Source organism: Sceloporus undulatus, chromosome 10 (genome assembly GCF_019175285.1).
Source record: "Sceloporus undulatus isolate JIND9_A2432 ecotype Alabama chromosome 10, SceUnd_v1.1, whole genome shotgun sequence".
In the NCBI taxonomy this organism is placed as follows: Eukaryota; Metazoa; Chordata; class Lepidosauria; order Squamata; family Phrynosomatidae; genus Sceloporus; species Sceloporus undulatus.
Window position 1 is genome coordinate 15,903,927 of NC_056531.1, and position 24,092 is coordinate 15,928,018.

General features: G+C 43.5%; 1 protein-coding gene across 3 annotated transcripts in view; it reads left to right on the forward strand.

Annotated features, from left to right (window-relative positions):
• SUGP2 (SURP and G-patch domain containing 2) overlaps positions 1-24,092 on the forward strand; it is a 39,402-nt gene that overhangs the window by 9,328 nt on the left and 5,982 nt on the right. For all 3 annotated transcript variants that reach the window (XM_042441720.1, XM_042441718.1, XM_042441719.1), the window contains exons 2-10: positions 3,016-3,137; positions 4,392-4,731; positions 4,872-6,022; positions 7,753-7,870; positions 8,188-8,669; positions 15,410-15,521; positions 17,237-17,628; positions 19,574-19,638; positions 20,136-20,275. In XM_042441720.1, the coding sequence (XP_042297654.1) occupies positions 3,023-3,137; positions 4,392-4,731; positions 4,872-6,022; positions 7,753-7,870; positions 8,188-8,669; positions 15,410-15,521; positions 17,237-17,628; positions 19,574-19,638; positions 20,136-20,275 (2,915 nt within the window). In that variant the 5' untranslated portion in view covers positions 3,016-3,022. The remainder of the gene's footprint in view (positions 1-3,015; positions 3,138-4,391; positions 4,732-4,871; positions 6,023-7,752; positions 7,871-8,187; positions 8,670-15,409; positions 15,522-17,236; positions 17,629-19,573; positions 19,639-20,135; positions 20,276-24,092) is intronic.

The window sequence follows — 24,092 nt, forward strand, 5'->3', positions numbered from 1 at the left end:
AAATGATGCCAAAGAACTTAGAAAATTCTGGCAGGCGTAATTGTTTGTGCTCATCCTTAAAGGCTGGATGGATGAGAGTGTGAGGGATCTATGCTTCTTTCTGGTTCTCCCAGGATGGACTAAGCTCTTGCCTTTTACCACTCTATTCAGAGAATGGGGATGGCTCCAAAGTTAGAGTACAGTACTTATATTGACCCATGGCTAAGCCAACCCAGGTTTTTTGGGGACTAACATTTCTAGACTTATACATGACCATATACAGTAAACTCTTCTAGAACGTGGCCACAGAACCCAAAAAACCCACAAAAAACTATGCAGAGTTGTTGTTAATAAATGACAAAACGCAAATGGTCACTGGTTGGTGCAAATACTATTGTTACTTACAGCATCTCCCCCCCTTTTTTTTTGCTCTGGCTATTGAAGGTGTAGACCAGTGGCCCCCAAACTGTGTTTTGGACTTCAGCTCCCAGAATCCCAGACCATTGGCCAACATGGCTGAGGCTTCTGGGAACCGAAGTCCAAAATCTCTTAAAGGGCACAGTTTGGGGACCACTGGTTTAGACTGAAGGCACAAGTGGGCTTGTAACTCCTGTTATTAAACAACTACCTGGAAGAAAGAATAAATTCTATGTCAAATATCTTTTAGCAGACTGCAACGAATATGTAACCAGCAGTTGGTAAATTCCTTGCAGCTGCTGTTACTCTCCATATAAGTTATTTGAAACAGATGCAGTAAACCTTGTAAAATTAACTACACTGGTACCCCGGGTTACGAAATTAATTCGTTCCGCCGCCGCTTTCGTAACCCGGGATACTTCGTAAGCCGAATAGCCCATAGGCGCTAATGGGGAAAAAGCCGCGGCTGTGCCGCGGCTCCATTTAAAACAGCGCCGGGGTTTTTTCGTAACCCGAAAAAACCTTCGTAAGCCGAAACAATAAATCCCTATGGGATTTATTTGTATCCCGAAAATTTCGTAACCTGGGTATTTCGTAACCCGGGGGACCAGTGTATAGCTGCCATTATTACTGCAGATTTTATGTGACTTGTTGTGTGAAATTTTATCTGCTTTTACAAATTGATCGACAATGCCCGTCCATATTTATATGGATGGGATATGCCTTTTTCTTATCTTTCATTACAGTCATCCCTCCATATTTGCGGCTTTGATATTTGCGGATTTGATTGTTCACAGATTTCGTTATTATGTTCTCTCTAGGACTGTCTAGGTCCTCCAGTGCAACTCTGTGGTCAACTTTAACTAAAAGTTGCACTGAAAGACCATTTGTAGCTACTCCAGTGCCATTCTATGGTCAGTGTATATTGCACATTGACCACAGAGTTGCCCTGGAGGACCTAGAGATTCCTAGAGAGGTGTCCTCTCAGGTAAAAACAGTGTTTTTGTTATTTGCGGTTTTTCCATGTTCATGGGGGTCTTGTTCCCCTAACCCTAGAGAATATGGAGGGACAGCTGTATTTTCTTGCTATTGACACTTAAATGACTATGCCAAAAAAACCCTTTTGTAATATTTCTATAATTCCTTTAAATTCCCCTGTAATTGGTCACACTGCGGAGAATTTTATCACATTTTAGATTTCTCATTGATATGTATAGAGATCATGATCGTATTGTGTCTATATGGATATTTGGTCATTATTGTATTCTATCTTTGTAGTAATAATAATAATAGGTTTTATTTATATACCACCCAATCACTGGGAATCCGAGCAGTTTACAACAGAGGGGATAATAGACAGTTCTCTGCCCTCAGGCTTACAATCTAAAAGACACGACACAAAACGAGAAGGGAATGGTGAGGGAGGAGGAGATCAGGTCCAGCAGTTCTTCTGTCCCTCTGAGGCCTGGACCAAGGCAGATGGACTGGAAGGAGGGCTCTTCTTCTTCAAGCTAGCCCTGATGGAGCTGGGCCAGCCTACTCTCCCACTCATAGGCCGAAAGATGACAGTTAAGCAGAGAGGAGCCTCTTTCTTCAGGCTAGCCCTGATGGAGCTGGGCCAGCCTACTCTCCCCCTCATAGGCCGGAAGATGACAGTTAAGGAGAGAGGGGCCTCTTTCTTCAGGCTAGCCCTGATGGAGCCGGGCCAGCCTACTCTCCCCCTCATAGGCCGAAAGATGACAGTTAAGGAGAGAGGGGCCTCTTACTTCAGGCTAGCCCTGATGGAGCTGGGCCAGCCTACTCTCCCCCTCATAGGCCGAAAGATGACAGTTAAGCAGAGAGGAGCCTCTTTCTTCAGGCTAGCCCTGATGGAGCTGGGCCAGCCTACTCTCCCCCTCATAGGCCGAAAGATGACAGTTAAGCAGAGAGGGGCCTCTTTCTTCAGGCTAGCCCTGATGGAGCTGGGCCAGCCTATTCTCCACCTCACAGGCCAAAGGATGACAGTTATGGAGGGAGGAGCTTCTATCTTCAGGCTAGCCCCTGGTGGAGCTGGGCCAGCCTGTTCACTCCCTCCCAGGCCAAAGGATGACAGTTATGGAGGGAGGTGCCTCTATCTTCAGGCTAGCCCCTGGTGGAGCTGGGCCAGCCTATTCACTCCCCCCCAGGCCAAAGGATGACACTTATGGAGGGAGGAGCTTCTATCTTCAGGCTAGCCCCGTTGGAGGTGAGCCAGCCTATCTTGTACTGGCTGTATGCTGTAATAAATTTTGCTGGTTGCTGCCTGACAAGTGGGCTTAGGGTTTTATCGATGACATGGGAGCAGCCTGTCCGTTGGCTTGTAAAGGCTGCACATAGAATGGTAGACTAGGTTTCTCCAAAATTTTCATGGTTCAGTCATTCCTGTCCATCTCCTACTGCTTATGTGATCCTGGTTTTGGGAGCAATGCTCAGCAGAACAGGTGAGCCTGTGAATGGGCTGACACCCAGGATGTGTAAGCTTTTATTTATTTTTCGACCAAAATTCAGGATCTAAGAAGCCTGATATGGAACCACTAGAAGGTAAGCATGCTGGCTCTCCTCACCCCCTAATTCTTGTGTTTTCTTGCTCTCTGGTTGCAGTTCCAAGATGACGTCTCGACGGATGACGCGAGAGACTTTTGACACCCTCATGCAAGTTAAGGCGAAACGGTACCGACTAGATCGAAGTGACCCCATCGGTGAGGCGCTCCATCAACTTAGAGGTAACGCTGCCGGGCCAAACTCCCCTTTGGGTTTTTTCTTCCTTGTGGACTCTTGCTTGACATAGAACCTTGTTTCAGTTTCATTAACTTACAGTACTTTAGAGACAGGATTTGCACTTCCAGTTTCAGTAGCTCAAATCATCTGGGATTACAGCCTCTGAATTTTCACTCAAACATAGGGCTCCTTTCAGTGCTGGATTTCTGTTCATGCAAGAGTAGAATACAGTGTAATTTCAGCAAAAGGTCCACAAAAGTAGCCAAAATCTGAAAAAACTCCAGAGCACGTTTCCAGTGGCAGAGAAGACTGCATCAGGAAAGGGGCTGAAAATTTCAATGCTACTGCTGACATCAGTAGCCACACCATAATGGAAGCCAGAAGAGAATTTTCATTCCTCAACTTCCTCCTTAATTTTTCTTTCTTCTCCACTCTTCTAGAATCTTCCTATACCTTTATATATAGTTTGGGAGTAGCTATGAGACCCTAAATCAGAGGTGGACACATTCTGGACCTCAGGGGGCCATTTTGGACTCCTCCAAGACCCCAGAAAACCTTGTCATTGCAGCATCCATTTTGATCACCTGCAAGTTACTATCCATCCAACACATGCATACACACCTCCTCCTGCTTCAACTTGTGCTCCTGATGTCCCATAGATCCCAGGAGGGTATTTGGGACATTTTACCTGCCATTTTAGGGACCACTGTGTTTTGAAGTGGAATCTGACTCCAAAAGTGTGTGGGGGGGGGGGGGGGTGTTAACTAAAAAGAATTTGTCTGAAAAATTGGGAGGCTACTGGTGGGTGTTTAGATTTGTCCATGGGGCACATTGCCCCCCTCCCAGGCCATCATGCAGACTGCAGGCCCCACAGTTCCCACCCCTGCCCTAAATGGAACAACAGTTGTGTTTTCAGTAAAAGTAGCTGCAGAAGTGGCATTTCTTCCTCCCCTTCTGTAACTTAAAACCATTAGACCTGTTGCTCCCTTCTGAGGCAGCAGAGAACAAGATAGCATCCTCCTCTCTGTGGCAGCCCTGGAGATATTTAAAGAGTCATAACACTCCTTAATTTTCTCATTACTAAGCTGAGCATTCCCAGCTTTTATTTAATATTTATATAAGTGTAACTAATAAATAAAATGTAAGTTTCGGGGGGGAAAGGATGGAAAATACTTTGGCAATGGATGAGGGAGGCTGTATTTTAAATTGAAATCTCTCAGTGAGCAGAAACTGATTCCCCTCACCCTTCTTTTTTGCAGTTCATTCACGTCCAGCTGCCCGGACCCAGTATGAGGAGGAGGAGGGTGACTTCCATGATAATGGGAAGCTCACGCTAAGTGATTGGCGACAGGAGCCAAGAAGCGATTATACTCTGCCTTCCTACAGATCAAGCAGCCAAGTTGCTGAAGAGGAAGATTATTACGATGAAAGCAGCACTCAACCACTTTCCCGCAACCGAGACTATGTTCAGCTGCCTTCACGTGAGCGAGAATATAGTCATTCCATTTCTGTGGAAAGGGACTATGCTGGCTCATCATCTAGAGACCGGGACTATGGTCGTTCGGCCTCCCGCGAACAGAACTACAGCCACAGCGTCTCTTCTATGGGGGCTTTATTGTTAGTTTGCTTTTAATGTGTTTTTATTGTAACTGTTTGTATTTTTAAATATGTTGTAAGCCGCCCTGATCGGAGGAAGGGCGGCATATAAATAAAAATTTTATTATTTATTATTTTATTTATTCTAGAGAACCATCCAAACACTACAATGCCAGCTACCGCTCTTCAGAGCTCTTGGGAAACATTAGGTCTCTGGGAATTTTGGAAGATGACTTTGGGACTGCACATGGATCAGATTATGACCTGGAATATGGCCTTGAGCAAGAAAGAAAATTCAGCCCGTCTTTACTCGTTGGGAGAGGAAAGGGAAGAGGTACACGGGGAAAGTGTGGAGTGGCCACACATGGCCTAGCCCAAAATAAAGTAGAGGTAGCCATTCCTGCCAAGAAATGGGGAGCTAAAAATTTGCTGCTAGCAGATGATCCCATAGCAGAACCAACTGAACATGCCCGGCAGAGAATTGTACCTTCTCATCGCCCGCGGTTGTACATGAAACCTCAAGAGAAAGAGCTCAAACTGGACCTTGTTGACCCTTCTGATATTTTTTCAACCTTTGGGGTGGAAATTATCAAATGGGCTGGCTTTGATGAAATACAGCGGGACCCAGAGTATTCAGAACTCTTCCAAGTGCTATTCACACTGGAGACTGAGACCTGTGCCAAGATGCTGGCCTCATTCAAGTGTTCATTGAAGCCTGAGCACCAAGACTTTTGCCTCTCCAGTATCAAAACGCTGCAGCACATGGCTCTGAGGACACCCAGGGTGGATGGCCAATTCTTGAACCTTCTCATGGAGAAACAGGTGATGGCGACCAAGAACTCCTTCTTTGAGGTGATTGGGCCCTTTGACCGGTATGTGATGAAGCTCCAGAACTACCTCCTGAAGAGCTCCACACCTCTCCTCATGGCCTGCAATAGCTTTGAGCTCAGCATCAAGACCAGCAGCTTCAATGACCCAACCCAGATGGCTGCTGCTTTCAAGACCACCCTCTCCCTCTGCCGCAAGTCATTGGCCCTTCTTGGGCAGACCTTTGCCCTGGCCACAACTTTCAGGCAGGAGAAAATCCTAGAAGCCCTCAGCATCCAGGAAGGGGCTCCTTCGCCCACCCTGTTCCCCAATTTCGACACCTCTGCCTTGTTTGGGAGAGAGTACATTGATCAATTGCAGAGCTGGCTGGAGAAAACCAGTACCAAGATGCAGTTAAAGAAACCTGCCACTGCTCTTCAGTCTGAAAGCTCCAGGAACACTTTGGAAACCCGGCCCAAGATTAAGAGTAAGGAGACTTTTTTCCCCAATTTATATCCCAAGGGGATTAGACGGTTGCTCAGGTTTTCTCCCACCTTTCCCCATTTCATCCTCACAACAATCCCACAAGGCAAGCTAGACTTTAAAAAGTGAGTGGACCAAAAAGCTAGTACTGGATTCTTTCTCTGCCCATTGCACCCTGTAATCATTTTTTAAAAATTATTTAATACAACCAGAAAGAGAATAAACCATAAAAAATGAAATTAGAAAGCAACTAAAATTAGGCATGGCTTGTTATTAAGAAAATATTGCAAATAGAGTCTGCTAAGTTTTCTTTGAATCACAGAATTGATCATTTGCTTGAGGAGGTTGCCAATATAGCAGCAAGACCTTAGAATTATTGTTGATTGTATTGAATGTTGAGCCAGCAGTGTGATCCTGCTGTACAAAGAAAGCAAATATTATTTTAGCCTGCATTAATAAAATCATTGTTTTTTGAGAGAAGTAATAGTCTCATTGTTTTTTGCACTAGCCAGGCCTCTTCTGGAGTCCTGTGTTGAGCTCTGTGTGCCGCATTTTAAGGAGGATATAGACAAGTTGTAGTAGATTTAGAAAAGCTCAGTATGAGTAAGAGGCATGGAGAACAAAACATATGAGGGAACGGTTGAAGGAGCGGTAGGCCTGGTGAGGAGAAGATGGAGGGGGTTACATGATTGTCCTCTTTACTTCAAGAGGTGTCCTAGACAAGAAGGGGCAGGCCTGTTCTCTGCTGCCCAAGATTTTAGGTTTTAAGTTACAATAGGGTAGATTTTGATTGAACATTAGAAGAAATTTCTAGATAGTAAGAGTGGTTCAGCAGTGGAACCAGTGACCTGGCAAAGAGTCTCCTTTTAACCTTTTCAAACAGAGGGCTGGACAGCTCAGTGCTAGAGATCATAGAATCGTAGAGTTGGAAAAGACCACAAGGACCATCCAGCCCAACCCCATTCTGCCATGCAGGAGATGCTCTGAGGATCCTGCACTGAGCAGGTGGTTGGATTTCCAGTTCTGGGATTCTAGGTTTCTTAGACTCGGGAAGGCTATACATGTTCAGCAAATTTCTTTTCAGAATGTTGCATACTTAATTGGTGGTTTTCCAAGCTTTCATGTGTATTTATGTATTGAATCAAAGGAAAGCATGTGTGTAGGGTTTTCCACTCACTGGCAATGTTAAGTCAGTCTACCATTACGGAAAGTGAAATTAATTTCCTTTTTGACAACGTTCTGTTATCCTCAGAAATAGATAACAATAATAGTTTTCAACATGGTTTCACTTCTTGACATGATTTCATGACAAGTAATAGAAGATATAATAGCTGTGACAGCCAGCCAACATTCATTTACTTTTTTACAGTAGAACTGTCAGTGGATATAAACTTCTTCACAAACTCTCCAGCGCACTGCAGAAACTGGACTTCATCTTTATGTGTAGAGAGACCTTATAGCACCTTTGAGACTAGTTCAACTTAACAGGTGTAACGTGCCATCTGAATAGAATTTTTATTGGATTTTCTTTCACTGCAGCACAAATTATTTTCATGGAGTTCACCTTGTAGCTGTTGTACTGCACATCAGAAACCATTCTGAATTCTTCTCTTTTTTCCCAGGAGCCATGATAAGTTTGTTAAAGATAAAATGCCCAGTGGATATGTTCATTGATACTGCAGGCTACAATGTCTTCTTTGCATCAGTTTGACATTTGTCCTTTTGTTTACACAGTCCTGCAACGTGCTGATCGGAAAGTCATTGCAACAATTGAAAAGCTAGTCGAGAACATGGTCTCTGGTACGCTGTCGGGAAAAGAGAAAGCTGCGCTGAGAAGCAAACCAGAATATTGGTGAATGTTTTTTATTTATTTCTTATACAGGAAGTGATGTGGGGTGGGTTGAAGGAGTATGGATGGGAATTCTTTCTTATTCTTTTCTTTCTTTCTTTCTGATTCCTTTCTTATTCTTTCTTTCCTCTTACTTATTATGGCCAAGGGCTTTTTGGAAAAGTTCAAAGTCTTGTTCTCTGTGTATACTCATATGCATAATTCCTGGAAGATATGGGATAGAAGGGGCATGCAATAATAAGGGGGTGGGCCTGAGGGCCACACTTTGGCCCATCCCGACTAGACTTGCTCAATACCACCTTCTTTTCCCGATAAAACAGGTTTTTGCGTGATGAGGAAAGCCTGGAGCACAAGTATTACAAGCTAAAACTGTCTGAGGCGGAGAGACTGATGGCCAAGGAAGGCACGAAGGAGGTGGAAAAAACAACCAGGCCATGCGAGTCAGATGCCTTGCGGAGGGTTCTGTATGCTAAGAAAATAGCCAGCCTCAAGAAGAAGTTCTTCAGGGGGAGGAGACCTGGAATCCTGCAACGGGCTGCTCGAGCCAAGAAAGCCAAAAGAGTGACAGTGGGGACCCAGACGCTTCTCTCTGCTGGGATGATGCTGAAACCACAGTCTCTGGCACCACAGAGCACCCAGAGCCCTGAGGGTGCACCAGCAGGCCCTTCGTCTGACACAGCCAGCACTTCTGCATCTACTGTCAGTCCTGAAGAGGCATCATGTTCAGGGGATGGTTCGACCACTGAGGGCCCATTGGGACTGCCAGAAAATCCTCCATCTTTGGAGTGCCAGTTCCCAGATGGTAGGTAAAGCTAAGCAGAAAGAATTGAGGAGAGCTGCCATTGCCCAGGTCAGACAGTCCATTCTTGCCTTTTCCTGTCTGCTCTCACTTGCAGCTCCTCTTGAAGGTCTGTAACCAGAAAGTGTCCTCCCATCACCTGCTACTCTCTCTTTCTCCCACATTTTTTTTTAAATCTGGAAATGTAAGAAATTACATCTGTGTCTGTATCCAAAGCCGATTCTGTGCTTCTGAAAACCCTTTCCCTTTTTAAAAAAAAAAAGAGAGAGAGACTCTGGTTCTCAGGGTCCTGAATTAAGGGCTGACTGAAATAGGGGCATACAAAACTGCTTTTTTATCAGGTCCAGTCCTTTGTCCACCTGGCCCAGTATTTTTACTGTGCACAGTAATGATTCTCTAGGATCTCAGGTGAAGCCAGATCTTCTCTATCACCTGCTGCCTGATATTTGAGATGCAGACAAATGAGGCAAAAACCTTTTACATTGAAAAAGTGGCTTTTCTACTAAGCTATGGTTCCTCTCCTAAATAGCAAATGAATAAGATTCCAGGCCTCATTCTTCTAGTTGGAAATGTCAGGGATAGGATGAGGGACCTCCACAGTTCTACGGAAACTGTCTTTATACAAGGTTAGATCATCTGTCATCCTATGATTTGGTATTGTCTGCTCTGACTAGCAGCAAATTTTCTAGGGTGTCAAGTCAAGAAAGGTGTTTTCCCATCACTGTACAGCTCTTTGCTCTAGGATTTCCAGCATTTGCTGTAATAGTTGTTTTTTAAATAAAAAGCTTATGTTTGGTTAAAGGGGCCCCTGAGCTTAATAGAATTAAATCTGTGATACAGAGTTCCTGTATCTAGCCCCAGATGCCCTCCCAGCCTCAGTGGCAGTGAATGGATCCTCTCTCCCCCCCAATTCTGGGTTATTGATAAACAAAGGATCAGCCTGCAAGCTGCCTGCATCTTACTTTTCTTACCATAGCCTCTGGAAGAATGAACGTCTCATGATACATCCAAAATATGGCAGTCCCCATTTAGTTACCTTGGATTCTAGTGAGAGTTCAGGTTTTATTTGCTGTAAGACTCATTTATTGGTCATTTTAGCAGACCATTGTGTCAAAGAACTTTCCTCAGTTTTACATTTCAGATGAGTTAATTCTCTTCCTGTTAGCTTTCTTCATTGTTCAATTTTCTCATCCATCCATATAAACTGGAAATACAATAGCCTGGATGATTCTGATTTTGGTATTAAATCTTTACACTTAAGGATCTTCTCTTTATATCTTTAGATAAAACTTAAAAAGGGCTTCCAAGTACTTGAGCCGCATACCCTCTCCACATTTTTGTGTATACTTGAAAGTTGTAGTAAAAATGGCAGGTGTCAAGGATTGGAATGATGTTGCCCTGCATGTGAGAGAGAGGTCTAGGTCATCAAGACCTCCTTATTTCATTGGGCTGCCACTCTCATCAGCCCTTATCATTGGCGATACTAGTAGCTCAGACTGCTGGGACTCGTAGTCTGACAATAGCTGAAGGGATACACAGTTCCCACCCCAAGTTAAGAGGTACTTGCACAGACAAAGAGTGTTGCTTTTCTTCATGGAAATGTATGAAAATTGAATCAGTCATTGAATAAAACTAAACTTAGTATGCTCATGAGTTGAGATTTCTTTAATTGGGTAGCCACTCACAGAAGATTAAACAGATGTCTATGTCAGTGAAATCAAGGGGATCTCATGGCTCAGCCTTTGCACATAGAATCTTAAGAGTTGGAAGGGCACACAAGGGCCCTCTAGTTTTACCCCCTTTGATACATGCACTCCTGAAAGATCCAGCCTCTGTTTGAAGACCTAAGAAGGAGAGTCCACAACCCCCCAGGGCAGTCTATTCCACTGTTGAACAGCTCAATCACGACATTCCTCCTAGCGGTGGAATCTCTTTTCTTGTCATTTGAATCCCTTGGTTCATGTTCTAATGACTGGAGCACCTTGGGCTACAGTTCTTATCCTCACTGGCCATGCTGGCTAGATTTCTTATGCAAAACAACTCATCTGGAGGACACTAAGCTGGTTGAAAGGGAGATGAGGATTTGAACTTGCTTCTCTTTGGTAGCATAATACTCCTAGAATCATACAGTTGGAAGAGATTGCAAGGGCCGGGCCAGGCCAACCTCCTGCCATGCAGGAAGATGCAATGAAAGCACTCCCATCCAGCCTCTGTTTACAAACCTCCAAAGAAAGAGACTCCATCACCCTCCAAGGTGCAGCATATTCCACTGTTGAACAGTTCTTCCTAATGTTGAGGTGGAATCACTTTACCAGACACTGCATCATGTCTCATTTTCCAGATATGCTGAGCTGCTCCAGTTGATAGTTGTTGTTCTCTTCCTTCAGGTCAAATCCAGCATGCAGTGACCCTTTCCCAGGGTTCTCTTGGCAAGATTTACTCAGAGGAGGTTTGACATTGCCTTGCTTTTAATAGAGTCTACAGCTTCTGTTTCCTGAGGCAGTTTCCCTTTTTAGTACTAACCAGGCCTGACCCTGATTAGCTTCCAGCATCAGACAGGATGTGATGTCTTCATGATACTTAGTCTGTTTCACTGTGTTGTTTTTATCATAGAATCCAAGAGTTCACAGGTCCCTCATAGGCCATCAGGTCTATCTCCCTAGCCTCAGGGAGGAACTCCAGAGAGAGCATCCCCAGCAAGTAGTTGCCTAACTTGTTTTGGAAGATGTCCAGAAAAAGATACCACGCCACCTCTTGAGGAAATAGGTTCCATTGCCCAACCACTCTTGCCATCAGGAAGTTCCTTCTTACATTCAATTGAAATTTCCCTTCCAGTACTTAAAACCATTAGACCTGGTCCTCCCCTCTGGAGCAGCAGAGAACAAACCTGCCCTCTCCTCTCTGTGAATGTCCTTAAGAGGAGTTCTTTAAACAAGGCAATCATGTCTTCTCTTTGCCAAGCTGACCAGGCCCAACTCCCTCAGACTTTAGTCATAGTGCTTATTCTCCACAGGACACAGACTAAGCTAGAAAGCGCTTAGGGCAAAGATCTTTCCCTCATAGTATGTTAAGCATAAAGACATGACTTGGAGCACTTTTTAAAATACTGAATTAAACATATGTCTTCTTCCACCTTCAAGTGGAATGGGAAGGGGTTCTGCTTCTTAGGCTGGCATTACTTTGGTGATCATGTGCCATCAAATAGAGTTTTCTCTCCCCTTTCCCCCCTCCCCAGCTCTCAGTGCTGACAAAAGCCAGTTTTGGAAGGTTTCTAATCTTTTTGCCTCCCCCTGCCCCCAAAATGTAGAGTTGGGGATACTGGTAGGGCTTTAATAGGGATGTAAATGTTGCAGGCACATTTCTTTCTCTTCAAAGGGGTGTCCTGTAATGAAAATAGACAAATGTACTTTGGGATTCTTGATTTTCAACAAAAAAAATGTATTTACCGGGGGTGGGGGTGGGTGGGTGGAGAGACCCTTGCTCTTTTGAAAAGAAGAACTCTGGGATTTTTGCACAAAAGACAACTTTTCCACAGCTGTAATTTGTACAATTACAATTTATGTAAGTTGTCTACCTGTTGTGTGTGTGCAAAAATGTAGCATTGTAGTGCAAAAACATTTTTCTTTGTAGAAACTTCTTTTTGCAAGAAAAAGTTTCAAAATGTGAAAAATGATTGAAAGGTCTAATTTTGCCTAATGGAGGAAAAAAATACCCTGAAAATTAATTCATTTTTCCATGCAAGAATGAAATAAGCAAGGGTCCCCATTCCTTGGCTGCTCTGGAGGGGGGGGGGGGGTTAGATTGCTGCCTTCCAATTCCTTTGGCTTCTTCCCTTCCTCCAACAAAACTCCACCATTGCATCTAGCCTCATTTCCCAGTTTGGGAGATTTTTCAACCTTGAGCAAATTAAGTATTGATAATTTATAATGCATAGCATATTATAAGAAAAGCAAGCTTGAACACAGAAGAAGGAGGATTGAAAATACAAGGAAGGAAATACAAGGAAGGAATGTCAACAATCTAATATGCAGACTACACGATAATGCTAGCAGAAAACCTTCCAGACTAAGGAAGATCAAGGAAGAAAGTGCAAAGATAGGACTACTGTTGAACATTAAGAAAACAAAAATAATGACCTCAGAGAATCTAGACAAATTCAACCTAGACAATGAAGAAATAGGAATAGTAAGCGTTCTCATAACTGGGATCAAACATTGAAAGGAATGGGGACTGCAGCCAGGGAATCAGAAGAAGATTAAGAATGCAGAGAGCTGCTATGAAAGAACTAGAAAAGATCCTAAAATGCAAAGATATACAACTGAGCACAAAAGTTAGCATTTTACAAGCCACTGTATTTCCTATTACCATGTATGGATGTGAGAGCTGGACAATTAAGAAAGAAGATAGGAAGAAAATCAATTCATTTGAGATGTGATGCTGTAAAAGAGTGCTGAGAATCCTGTGGACAGCCAAAAGACAAATGGGTCCTTGCACAAATCAAACCAGAAATCTCCCTGGAAACGCAGATGACAAAACTTAGGCTGTCTTACTTTGGACACATCATGAGAAGGTATGAGTCATTGGAAAAAAACAATATTGCTGGGAAAGGTGGAGGGAACTAGAAAGAGAGGAAGGCTGCATGCTAGATGGATAGATTCTATTAAGGAGGTCCTGGTTATGAAGCTGCAGGAACTAAGCTGAGTAGTGGAAGACAAGGGGGTCTTGGAAATGTCTCATCCACAGGGTTGCCATGGTTTGAGATCAACTTGGGGGTGGTTAACAACAACAACAAAATCATATGCTAACATTTTACAGATGAAAATCAGGACATGGGAAATCAAAATGTTTAACAAAGTTGCTAATGAGGAGGAACAGACAGGCCAGGAGAAGTGACAGTTTACTTTTGCCTGTGGCAATTGGGAAGGGAAAGACTGTTGAGTTAATGGAGTACAAACTACTTTTGTACTTTGAACTCAGCAGCAATTAAAGTAAGCTGAGGACAAAGGGAGAAAGTAGTAGGAAGAGAGTGAAACTGGCACATTTTAGAAGCAGTTGAGAAAGTGAGGCAGCAAAAGATTCCTTGGGGACTGCCCCTGAGAAATTGGGACAGTTGTAGGTTATGTGTAAGTAAACATACCAGTTTTTTTGGGGAAAAAAGTAAAAATAATATTAACCCAAAGGTATAGCTGTGTTAGTCTGGAAAATGAGTATGCAAAGGGGTCTTGTAGCACCTTTGGGACTAATTGAAAGAAAGAAGCTGATAGCATGGGCTTTCATAGACTTCTGCCTACTTCATCAGTAAAGATAATGGTATCACTGCAATACATATTTTGGATTTTTAAAAGTGTTTTTATATTTTGCTGCATAGCCAACACAGCTGCCCCAGAATATATCAGACTCATGCATTACCAGCATCCAATGGCTTATTATTGCAGTGTTCCATCTCTTTTGCTTGCCCAGTAATACTAGTCATCTATGATGGAGGCAGGAGTGATGCCGATGAATGAATGCCAGAGGATCTCTAACTAAATTCTTGTCTTATGTGAGAGTTTGTATAGTGAGGGAGGGTCCTCAATTCAGTGGCAGAGCACCTGTGTGACAAAAAGAGGGTCCTGCATTTAGTCTGCAGCATCTTTTTGTGCAACTAGGAAATGCCCCCCACATACGCACATTGTGTATATTGTCAGTGCTTCTGCTAGGAAAATAGTCTATTTGAGCCAGGGCTTGCAGGAGGAGCTGGGAGAAATTGAAGATCATGGGAACGGGGGGACGAAAGGGCATTTGTCAGACTGTGGCCTGCATGTTTTCTAGCCCGAGATACCTAAACCTCAAGTAGAAGGACTAACAGCTTGACTCAGTAAGACAGCTACCTGTGTCACTTGTATAAAGTTTATATTCATAATCATGGGGATTAGATCCTCTATTTTTACAAAGAGAACAGTAGTTCAGTGGTGAGAGCAAGTGTGGTGTACTGGTTTGAGTGTTGGCCTAGCACTCTGGAAGACCAAGGTTCAAATTTCCATTCAACTATGGAAACCTACTGGATGACCTTAGGCAAGTCACTCAGCCTCAATGGAAGGCAGTGGCAACCCCCCCTTCTGACCAATCTTGCCAAGAAAACCCTGCAGTAGGTTTGCCTTATGGTTACCACAAGTCAGAAATGAGTTAGGCGCATAAGAACAACATCAAGCTCAGTGGTGGAGTGCGTGCTTTTTTTGCACAAGGTCACAGGTTCAAATCCCCGGTGTCTCCCAATAGAACTGGGAAGGATTCTTGTCTGGAAAGCCTGAAGAGCCACTACTTATCAGTTTAGGGAATACTGAACAAAATGAACTCTACTGGTTTGGTTTGATATAAGGTGGCATCTTAGGTTTCCCTTTAAATCGTCATCCCCCCCCCCCCAGGCCTTTTTCGGCCGGGCCCTTTTTTTTTTAGGGAAAGGACTATAGTTCAGTGGCAGAGAACTTGCTGTACTCGCACAAAGTCTCAGACTTAACTCTGGAATCCTGTTTGAAGCCCTGTAAAGCCTCTGCCTATCTTGAGTGAGATGGGCAATGATCTGACTCCGTGATAAAGGAGCAATTCTATGATTTATGGTTCTTGTCTGCAGCTCTCAAAATATGGTTCCCACTGGTAGCTCAGTGCTTCCCTTTATTTTTTCCTAGTGGCAAAATTCCATATTATGACTGTTCTGATAATAATTCAATATCATGAGTTGCTGTTGTCTTTTGCCTCTGCTCCAGTGGATCCCAAAACCATGATAACTGCTCAGAAGCTGGCTGAGTTTGTTGCTGAAGTCGTACCTGAAATTGAACAATTTAGCATTGAGAACAGTGCGGACAATCCAGATCTGTGGTGAGTATTTCCCCCCCTCTTGTTCCTCCCTTGCTCACTAAGCTGAGGGAGGTGTTGGTAATTTGGTTCCTATTACATGTGGAAAAGTAATATAATGATCAGACTTCTATTCTACACAGCTGGCCTTCCACATTTGCGGTTTGACTTTTGAAGATCTGATTATTTGCTTTTTTGATTAATATGTTCTCTTTAGGAATCTCTAGGTCTTCCAGTGCAACTCTGCCAGAGGTTGACCATAGAGTTTGCTGGAGGACCTAGAAGTTCCTAGAGAAAACACTTCTGTAGGCATTTGTAGTTCTCTAGCATGCTTCTGTGATCAACATATGGCAGATGTTGACCTTACAGTTTCACTGGAGGAGCTGGAGATTCCTAGAGAGGAGTTCTTTCAGGAAAAAAAAGAATACCTGTAATGTTTTTTTAATTTGTAGTTTTTCCACATTCACAGGGGTCCTTCATCCTTAACCCCAATGAATGCGGAGGGACCTCTTCCCAAATAATATACTAATGAAAATGTAACATGTATGTAGTAAGAATAGTACAGTCATGTGTACTGTCGGCCTGAATTCTTTATAGGAATTCCTTCCTTTGGCTTTCTAGAAACCAAAATTAGAAGCACCTGAGCTGCCTTCTTTGCATTCAGAGGAAGGCAAGCAAAAGGGTATGTAACCTTGAAGCCACTTGGGCTTGGAAAAGTGAACCACAACGTATCACTTTTGTCACTTCTTCCTTCAAAAAATGAGACTAGAATTTGTCATCTGCAGTGCATCAATTTCTGTGCAGCCAGGAAGCTCACTAGGGACTGGTTGCATTGTGCCAGCCTAACATCCAACACATTTTAGAGTTTTTTGAAGGAAAGAGGGGAGATACACATCACAATTAGGGCTTTTATACATCTTTCTTCTCCAGGACATGCTCTCTTTTAAAAACAAGTTAATGTTCTCCTTTTTCCCAGGCAAGACCTCTTTTTCAGAACTAAAATTTCTATCTAGGCAGACTTTCAGAACAGCCAGCTTCTTTAAAGAAGGTCTGGACTGGGAAAAATAGGAGCCCAAACAGACAGGCCAAAATAAAGCTGCTTCGGGTCACTTTAGAGGTATATTGTTTAAATGTCACACACATCTTAAGAGGCCAGAAGCTGTACCAAAGGTGTGCTCCAGTCCTTAGAACTGCAGTGTAGCTTTGGCGTGGCTTTCGGCCTCTTAGGATGCATACATCATTTAAACAGCATACCTCCAAAGTGACCCAAAGCAGCTTGATTTTGGCCTGTCTGTTCGGGCCCATAGGTGATTCTGTATTAGAGAGAGAGAGGAAGTGAGACTTGCCAGATTAAAGCAGGGTGAGAGAAGCCCACCCAACAGCCAGCCTCATATTGGGTGACTTAGCAGGTTCCAGTTGTATTAGGGATGCCATCACCAGCATTGTCACTGCTGGGGCTGCCATCCCTCATCCTGGGGGGAAGGAAGAAAATGAGACGGTGAAGAGCAGAAAGGTACCCTACTGCCATGAAGGAAGCTCTGTTTTGTCTGTTGGACTGACTACTGAAGAGCGGAGGCTCCTATTAGAACTGCCCAGAGTGTATAGGGTGTATATTTTGGGCAAATTCATAGTGGTCAGTGGTTTGAAGTAGTCAGTAAATGTGTCCTGTTTTTCAAAATATGGAAACCCATGTTACAGTGAATAAAGCAGTACTAAAATCCCATTCCCCCCTCCCCCAGGTTTTTGCAAGATCGAGAGAGCTCTGCCTTCAAGTTCTATCGCCTGAAAATTCGCCAGCTCTGCCCATTGATAAACTTCGGAGATGCAGAGGAATCTGCTGAAGCCCATGAGAGTCCTGGTGCCATGGAAGGTGACTGGGAGAACCAGGACGAAATGGGTCCTCGAAGTGAAATGGAAGGCGAGGAAAAAGATGAAGGCACTAGGCCAACAGAGAGTTCAAATGCAGCTGCGGAAGGAGAGGCCAGCACAGCTGCCGTGGGTCTCTCAGAACCGTCTACCCACAAACCTGCACGGGGCACACCGTATGGGCGCAAGAGGATCAGTAGCAAATCTTTGAAAGTGGGTCTGATCCCAGCCTCAAAGAGAGTCTGTCTCATAGATGAGCCAAAAGGTGAGGTGGCGGGGGGCCAGGGAGTATACATGAACTCCTGGTGAAAGAGTCTTAGGGGCTGCTTCCATGATACCTCACATGTTGTAAACCTTTTAACCATGAAATGGTTTCATGGTTGATGTTAAGTCAAACATGGCCTAGCAGTTTGATGCTGCAGCAGAGAATCATAGAAACCTATACAGTACAGCTTGGGTCCAGGCTATTTGAATAAGTGTATCTCCCTTTACGAACCCAATAAAACACTGAGATCATCCAGAGGAGCCCTCCTCTCTGTCCCATCACCCTCTCAGAGGTGTTTGGTGGGAACAAGAGAGATGGCCCTGGCTCTGGAACTCCCTCCCTAGAAATGCCAGGATGGTCCCATCCTTGCTTTCCTTTTGACAAACGATAAAAACATTTATATACTGCCAGGATTTCTCACGCTGAATTGGGTGCTGTATAAGATTGTATAAGAGTTTTCTAAAGGATTTTTAAATTTTAATACGTAATGTTTTTAACTTTTTAAAATTGTTACAGTGGAACCTCATCTTATGTGGGCGATCCGTTCAAGACCCCCCCCTTGCATAAGCCAAAAAATGCATATGCTCGAGTCCCATTCAATATAATGGGGCTTGGGCATGGCAGTGCGCATGCTCCATTCTTTGTATTGCCATGCAGCTTCAGCATAAGCTAAAAGCCACATATACTGTGCCTGCGTATGGTGCAGGTGCACTGTAATTGTTGTTTAAACTTTGTATTTTTAATGCTTGTATTGTTTTAACTTGGACTGTTTAAATTTTGTTAACTGCCTTGAATCCCTATACTGGGAGGAAGGCAGGAGGAGGAGAATAGAATCATACAGTTGGAAGAGACTTCAAGTGCCATCATAGAATCATAGGTCCAAAACACACTGCAGAAATAATCCAGTTTGAGACCAACTGCCCTGGGTCAGTGCTAGGGAATCCTGGGAACTGTATGAAATCATAGAGTTGAAAGAGACCACAAGGGTCATCCAGTCCAACCACTTTTGCCATCTAGGAACACAGAATGAAAGCACTCCCTGTGATAGATGGCCATCCAGCCTTTGTTTAAAATTACCTCCAAAGAAGGGGACTCCACCACCTTCCAAGGGAGCGTCTTCCACTGTCAAACAGCTCTTACTGTCAGGAAGTTCTTCCTAATATTGAGGTGGAATCTCTTTTGCTGTAGTTTCAATCCATTGCTTGTTTAGCATGATGGAGTGGGGGGGGGGACATATTTAAACACCTTAAGAGCTGCCAATGAGAGGAATGGGCAAGTTTGATCTCTGCTGCTCCAGAGGGGAAGATTTGGGATAATACTATTTAAGTTACAGGAGATTAGATTTTGATAAAATGTAAGAAGGAACTTCTTAACAGGAAGATGGACAGTGGAGCCCCTGACTTCAAGAGGTGGTGGGGACTTTCTCTGGACATCTTCAAAAAGAGGCTGGGCTAGACAGCCACCTGCTGGCAATGCTTTAGGTGGAGTTCCTGCACCGAGCAAGGGTTGGTCTCTATGCCTTGGGGAAGAGGGGCCTTCTAATGGTATGCTTTTATGAATGCTGGATTTCCCAGTGTCATTGTCTCTATCTCTGGAGTAAACAGGTGGGATTTCATTGTGCCACTGTTGGATTAGTGATATCACAGGGGTGGAGAAAGATTTGCACTTGGTTCATTTCAGAGCATGGGAAAAAATACTTGTTGGTTACAATGCTGGCTGGGGGAGTCTATGAGTTGTACCCCAGAATAGGGCATTGATTTGCAGACAGCTTGTGACTTAACTAATTGCCACTTAGCTCCTTATTGTTTTACTCTGAAATGGACTGCCACCACTTCAGAAATTCTAAGAATGAGACACCGTGTTTTGTTCTAAGCCAGTGTAGCATTTCTTGGTAATATTTTATTTGCATTTGAATTGACTTCTGCTTTCTTGCTTTACCATTCAGTTCATGACCCAGTCCGAATTGCTTATGACCGACCACGTGGCTATTCAACATATAAAAATAAAAAGGTGAGAGGCAAGATAATGTATTTTTATGCCACCCATCCTTCAAGTAGTACATTGGGGAGAGGAGAAGAATACTCCTATTCTGTCCTTGCATCAGTCCTTATTGCAACATGCCAGTGACATCCACCTCTACCTCTCCCTTCCATTTACTTGCAAGCAAGTCACTTTAGTGCTAAGTGAGTGTCTGGTATCTTTCCTAAGATTTAAAGAAGAACTTTAGGATGAAATATGCTGGTACATCTAGCCCCACCCCTTTTTCTTATGGTCCCATCTACCAAAGGAATGTGACCCTCAAGAAAGTAACTGAAATGTAATCCAGCTCACTTTGTTGGGCTGAATGAGGTTGCCCAATCTACTCTGATGCTGAGTAAAAAACCCCAAAAAGAGTAAGGTCACTTTTGGGAAAAGAACCTTGTAACAATGTTTTGTTGGTGATTTGTCATTGCGTTCTTCTGCTTTCTGGTGTCTTGAAAATACTGAGTGTCTTTATTTGTTGTCAGCAAACTTCAAAAGACTTGGAGTTTTGCAACAAGCGCCTGAACCAGAAGAATATTGGCTTCCAGATGCTTCAGAAGATGGGCTGGAAAGAGGGACTGGGGCTCGGAGCCCAGGGCAAAGGCATCAAGGAGCCCGTCAAAGTGTACGTAACAGGGAGAACAGGGCGCACATACCTGGGCACATGATGTGTGTGCTGTTTACCATTTTTATCACAGCCAGTTTGTAGTTGTGGCTATTTTCCTATCTCAGCATAAAGAGAGTTATACTAGATTAAACCCATAGTATTCTTATGAAAGACTCTTCTTTGGAACATCTCTTATGATAGCAAAGTAAACCTCAGTGTCTTGGTCAGTCTCATCTCACATTATTAGATTCTGAGAACTAGGAATATGGGAGAGGTGTACTCTTCAAATTCTGTTGGTGGGCTCCCTGGTGGGCTCCCTGATAGGCCACCATAAGACATGCACCAGCGGGATCGAAAAGCTACCGCTGTCATCTGCCATTTAGCTGCCTTGTGCATTAAAGTTCTAATTTGTATTAATAATGAATCTCCTCAAGAGCCATTATGAATTGGATGGACTATCCTGTTTTTTGCAATGGCTAATAAGATATCGTGTAGGGATCCCATAAGCAGCACAAAAGGGTCATAGCTCTTTCCCGGTGTCTCCCCCTGTTAGCTACTGGTATTCAGGGCTCTACTGTTTCTGAACATGGAGGTGCCATTCCTGCCTAAAATCTCTAACAAGAACCATTGCTGAGTCAGACAAGAGCCTTTAGGTTGGCAACTTTTCCCCATCACTACCAACTAGATGCTTGAAGGGAAGCCCACCAGCAGGACCAGAGCACAGTTCTACAGCCTACTGTGTGTCACTGACACTAAAGGAGATATGCAAGGACTCTGGTTAGTACAGATAACTTCCTCTATGAATCTACCTAATCAGAATCATCCACGTGGATGGCTGTCGCTATGTCTCCTGACCAATTTGACAAGCACTTGTGCATATTTATGAGACTTTTTGTTCAAAGTCATGGTGTAAACTTGCTTGTGGAACTTCCCGCCACAAGATGTGGAGCCAGTCACTAGCTTGGGTGGCTTTTGTAACGGATTCCAGACTGGACCTACTAATTCCTTCCAGCTTTTGTTGGATCCCAGTTTCCACCAGCAACAGCCAGCATGCTTGATAGTGAGGATCCAGCAGTACCTAGCGGATCATAAGTTGTATACTCTTGGGTTGGACAAATTCATAAAGGGGGAGGAGTCTGTTGGGGGCTGTTATGAATCTGTAAGCTATGTTTAACTCCAAATGACACAAAAGCAAAGCAAAGAAAGATTCCAGCCCTCATGTTTCTGAAAGGGTTAATATGAGTAGGAATATAGGAATCTGCTTTATGTGTAGACTGATAAATGCTCCATCTAATTCAGATTTCAGGCAGGATTCTTTACCAGCTTTAGCCTCTGGTGTTGGATATTGAACCTGGGATTGTTTGTATTCAAAGCAGGCCCTCTATTTTGTGTTTGTTGGGGCATCTGCAGCTCAAGAGACATGGTACTTGTTGAGTCTCCCTTATTCAGCATTCTGAAATCTCTAATATTCCAAAATCCAATGTTATCCACATGGGTGGCTGTGTTAGTGACACATTTGGTTTCTGATGGTTCAGCGTAGATGCAAACTTTGTTTCATGCGCAATTTTTTAAAAAAAATTGTGCATAAATTTACCTTCAAGCTATGTGTAAGAAGTATAGACAAAGCATAAAGGAATTTCATGCTTAGACTTGGGTCCCATCTCCACTATGTCCCATTATGTATATACAAATATTAAAAAATCCAAAAGACTCTGAAATCCAAACAGTTCTGGTCCCAAGCACATTCTGATAAGGGAGACTGAACCTGTACCTGCTCAGTAAAACCAAGGTAAACCTTCAGTCCTGAACTGGCCCTCATTAAGTGGAGTGATGCTAGGAGATGGGAGCAGTTTTTTGGAGAAGGGAAGCTGAGTCCGGTCCTGTATTCTTTGCTCGGCACCTCTTGAGGAGCTGGTGCCTTCAGGTAGGCCGAGGGTGTTCTAGTCACCAGTACCGAAGAAGATTCAACAGCCAGCTCAGTTGGCTTTTGGGCAGTGGCATGGGAAAGGTGCCATTCTGTTCCTTGCCTTTGGCAGCCAAAAAAAAAAAAAAAAAAATTGGGTAGGGTTATTAGTAAGGTGGATAAGGAATGGCTTCCAGAGGAACAACTGCCGGTCGTGCAGAACAAAGATGACAGAACACCCAAACATCTGTCTTGGTATGATGCCTTTTCATATGTTGAAATATGACATGCGATAGAGCCCATGTGTTTCTGCACGTAACATCCCATATGCCATTTCTTCTGCAGTTTCCTGTAGCGGGAATGGGAAACAGACACATGCACAGCCCCCTGCCTGGCATTTTTGGAGCAGCCACTGGCCAACTGTTTTGGTTGGTTATGTTTTTCAAACATGTGTCCCTGGAGCTCCTCCGTAGACTTCCTTGAGCCGAGATTTTATGAATAACATCAACCCATCTTTCAACCTGCTTTGCTTTCCGCAGTGATGCCACACATTTTTGTGGAACTGGAAGTGATGTACATCACAATTGGTGGTTTGGTTTTGTCATGTACAGGATCACTCAGAACTTCGTTCTTCACTGTAAAAACAGAAAACTTTATTCAGAAACCAAAGTTTCACAGAGATTTTTTTGGTAGGGCTGAGGTACGAGTGGTTACACAGCAATAATTAAAGAACATAGTCCATCATACTTCAAGCAGGCGGACATCCCTTGCTCAAGATCAAACACTCTCATACTCCATTTGCCAGGGGACCCCGCCTTCCAGCCTCATACCGGCCGTTCCATGATACAGCCATCTGCTGGATTCATCATCAGGAGTAGTAGGTACACTGTCAGTAATTTCCGTCTTCTGACCGCACGTCCATCATCCATTACCTTATAGACATGTCCCAGCAATATAAAGTGCTACAAGCAAGCAAACCTAACTATCCTAGTAGGAAATACTAGATCGCGGGCAGGCTCTTCTCTTTCAAGTGTGATGGGCAGCTCACTAATAGGTGTATGGAATATAAACAAAACTAAAAGTGTTCTCAGTCAAAATTTATTTATTTATTCATTCATTCATTTATTTGAGGGGGGTCATTTTTGTTGTTAGTAGCCATCAAGCTAACCCTATGAATGAGAGACTTCCAATTGTCCTTCTTATCAGCAGCCCTGCTCAGGTCTTGCAACCTCAGGGCAGTCATGGTTTTCAGGATGGGAATCATAGAACCATAAAATCAAAGAGTTAGAAAGGGCTGCAAGGGCTGTCTAATGCAACCCCTTGCCATGCAAGAATCAACAAGTGCAGCAGTCCCAACAGATGATCCTTCAACCTCTATTTAAATACTACGTTAACAATCAGTCTTCCTCTTTTCCTACTGCCTTCTACCTTACCAAGCACTGCCGTTTTTTCTAATGAATCATTTCTTCTCATGATTATCTCTAAAATACAGTATCCTCAGTTGGGTTATCTCAGCATTGAGGAGAACTAAGGCTTGATTTGCTCTAGGAACCATATTTTAGTCTTTTTGTCAGTCCATGGTGGAGAGCTCACAGGATCGCAAAACATCAGTTTTACCTCTGACCTCCAGCATGCAACCATGGGAGAATTTGGGCTGCAGTCCCTTGGAAAGTGTAGGGTTTTTTCCTGAAAGTAAACCGATATACAATGTACCATCAGAGGATCTAGCTGAAGGGAGAGACCTAGGTATGTTTTCTGCTGGCTAAATAAGCTCTTCTCGCCTGCTTCTCTTGTACCTTTTTTAATCTCCAATTTGATCTCTTTGAAGCTCTTCTTCTATGTTGAGACGTCTCTGTTAAATCTTCTTGAGCTTCATCAATGTTTACCTTGAACAGTGTCTCCCAGTAATAGAGCTTAAAATAACAGAAACTT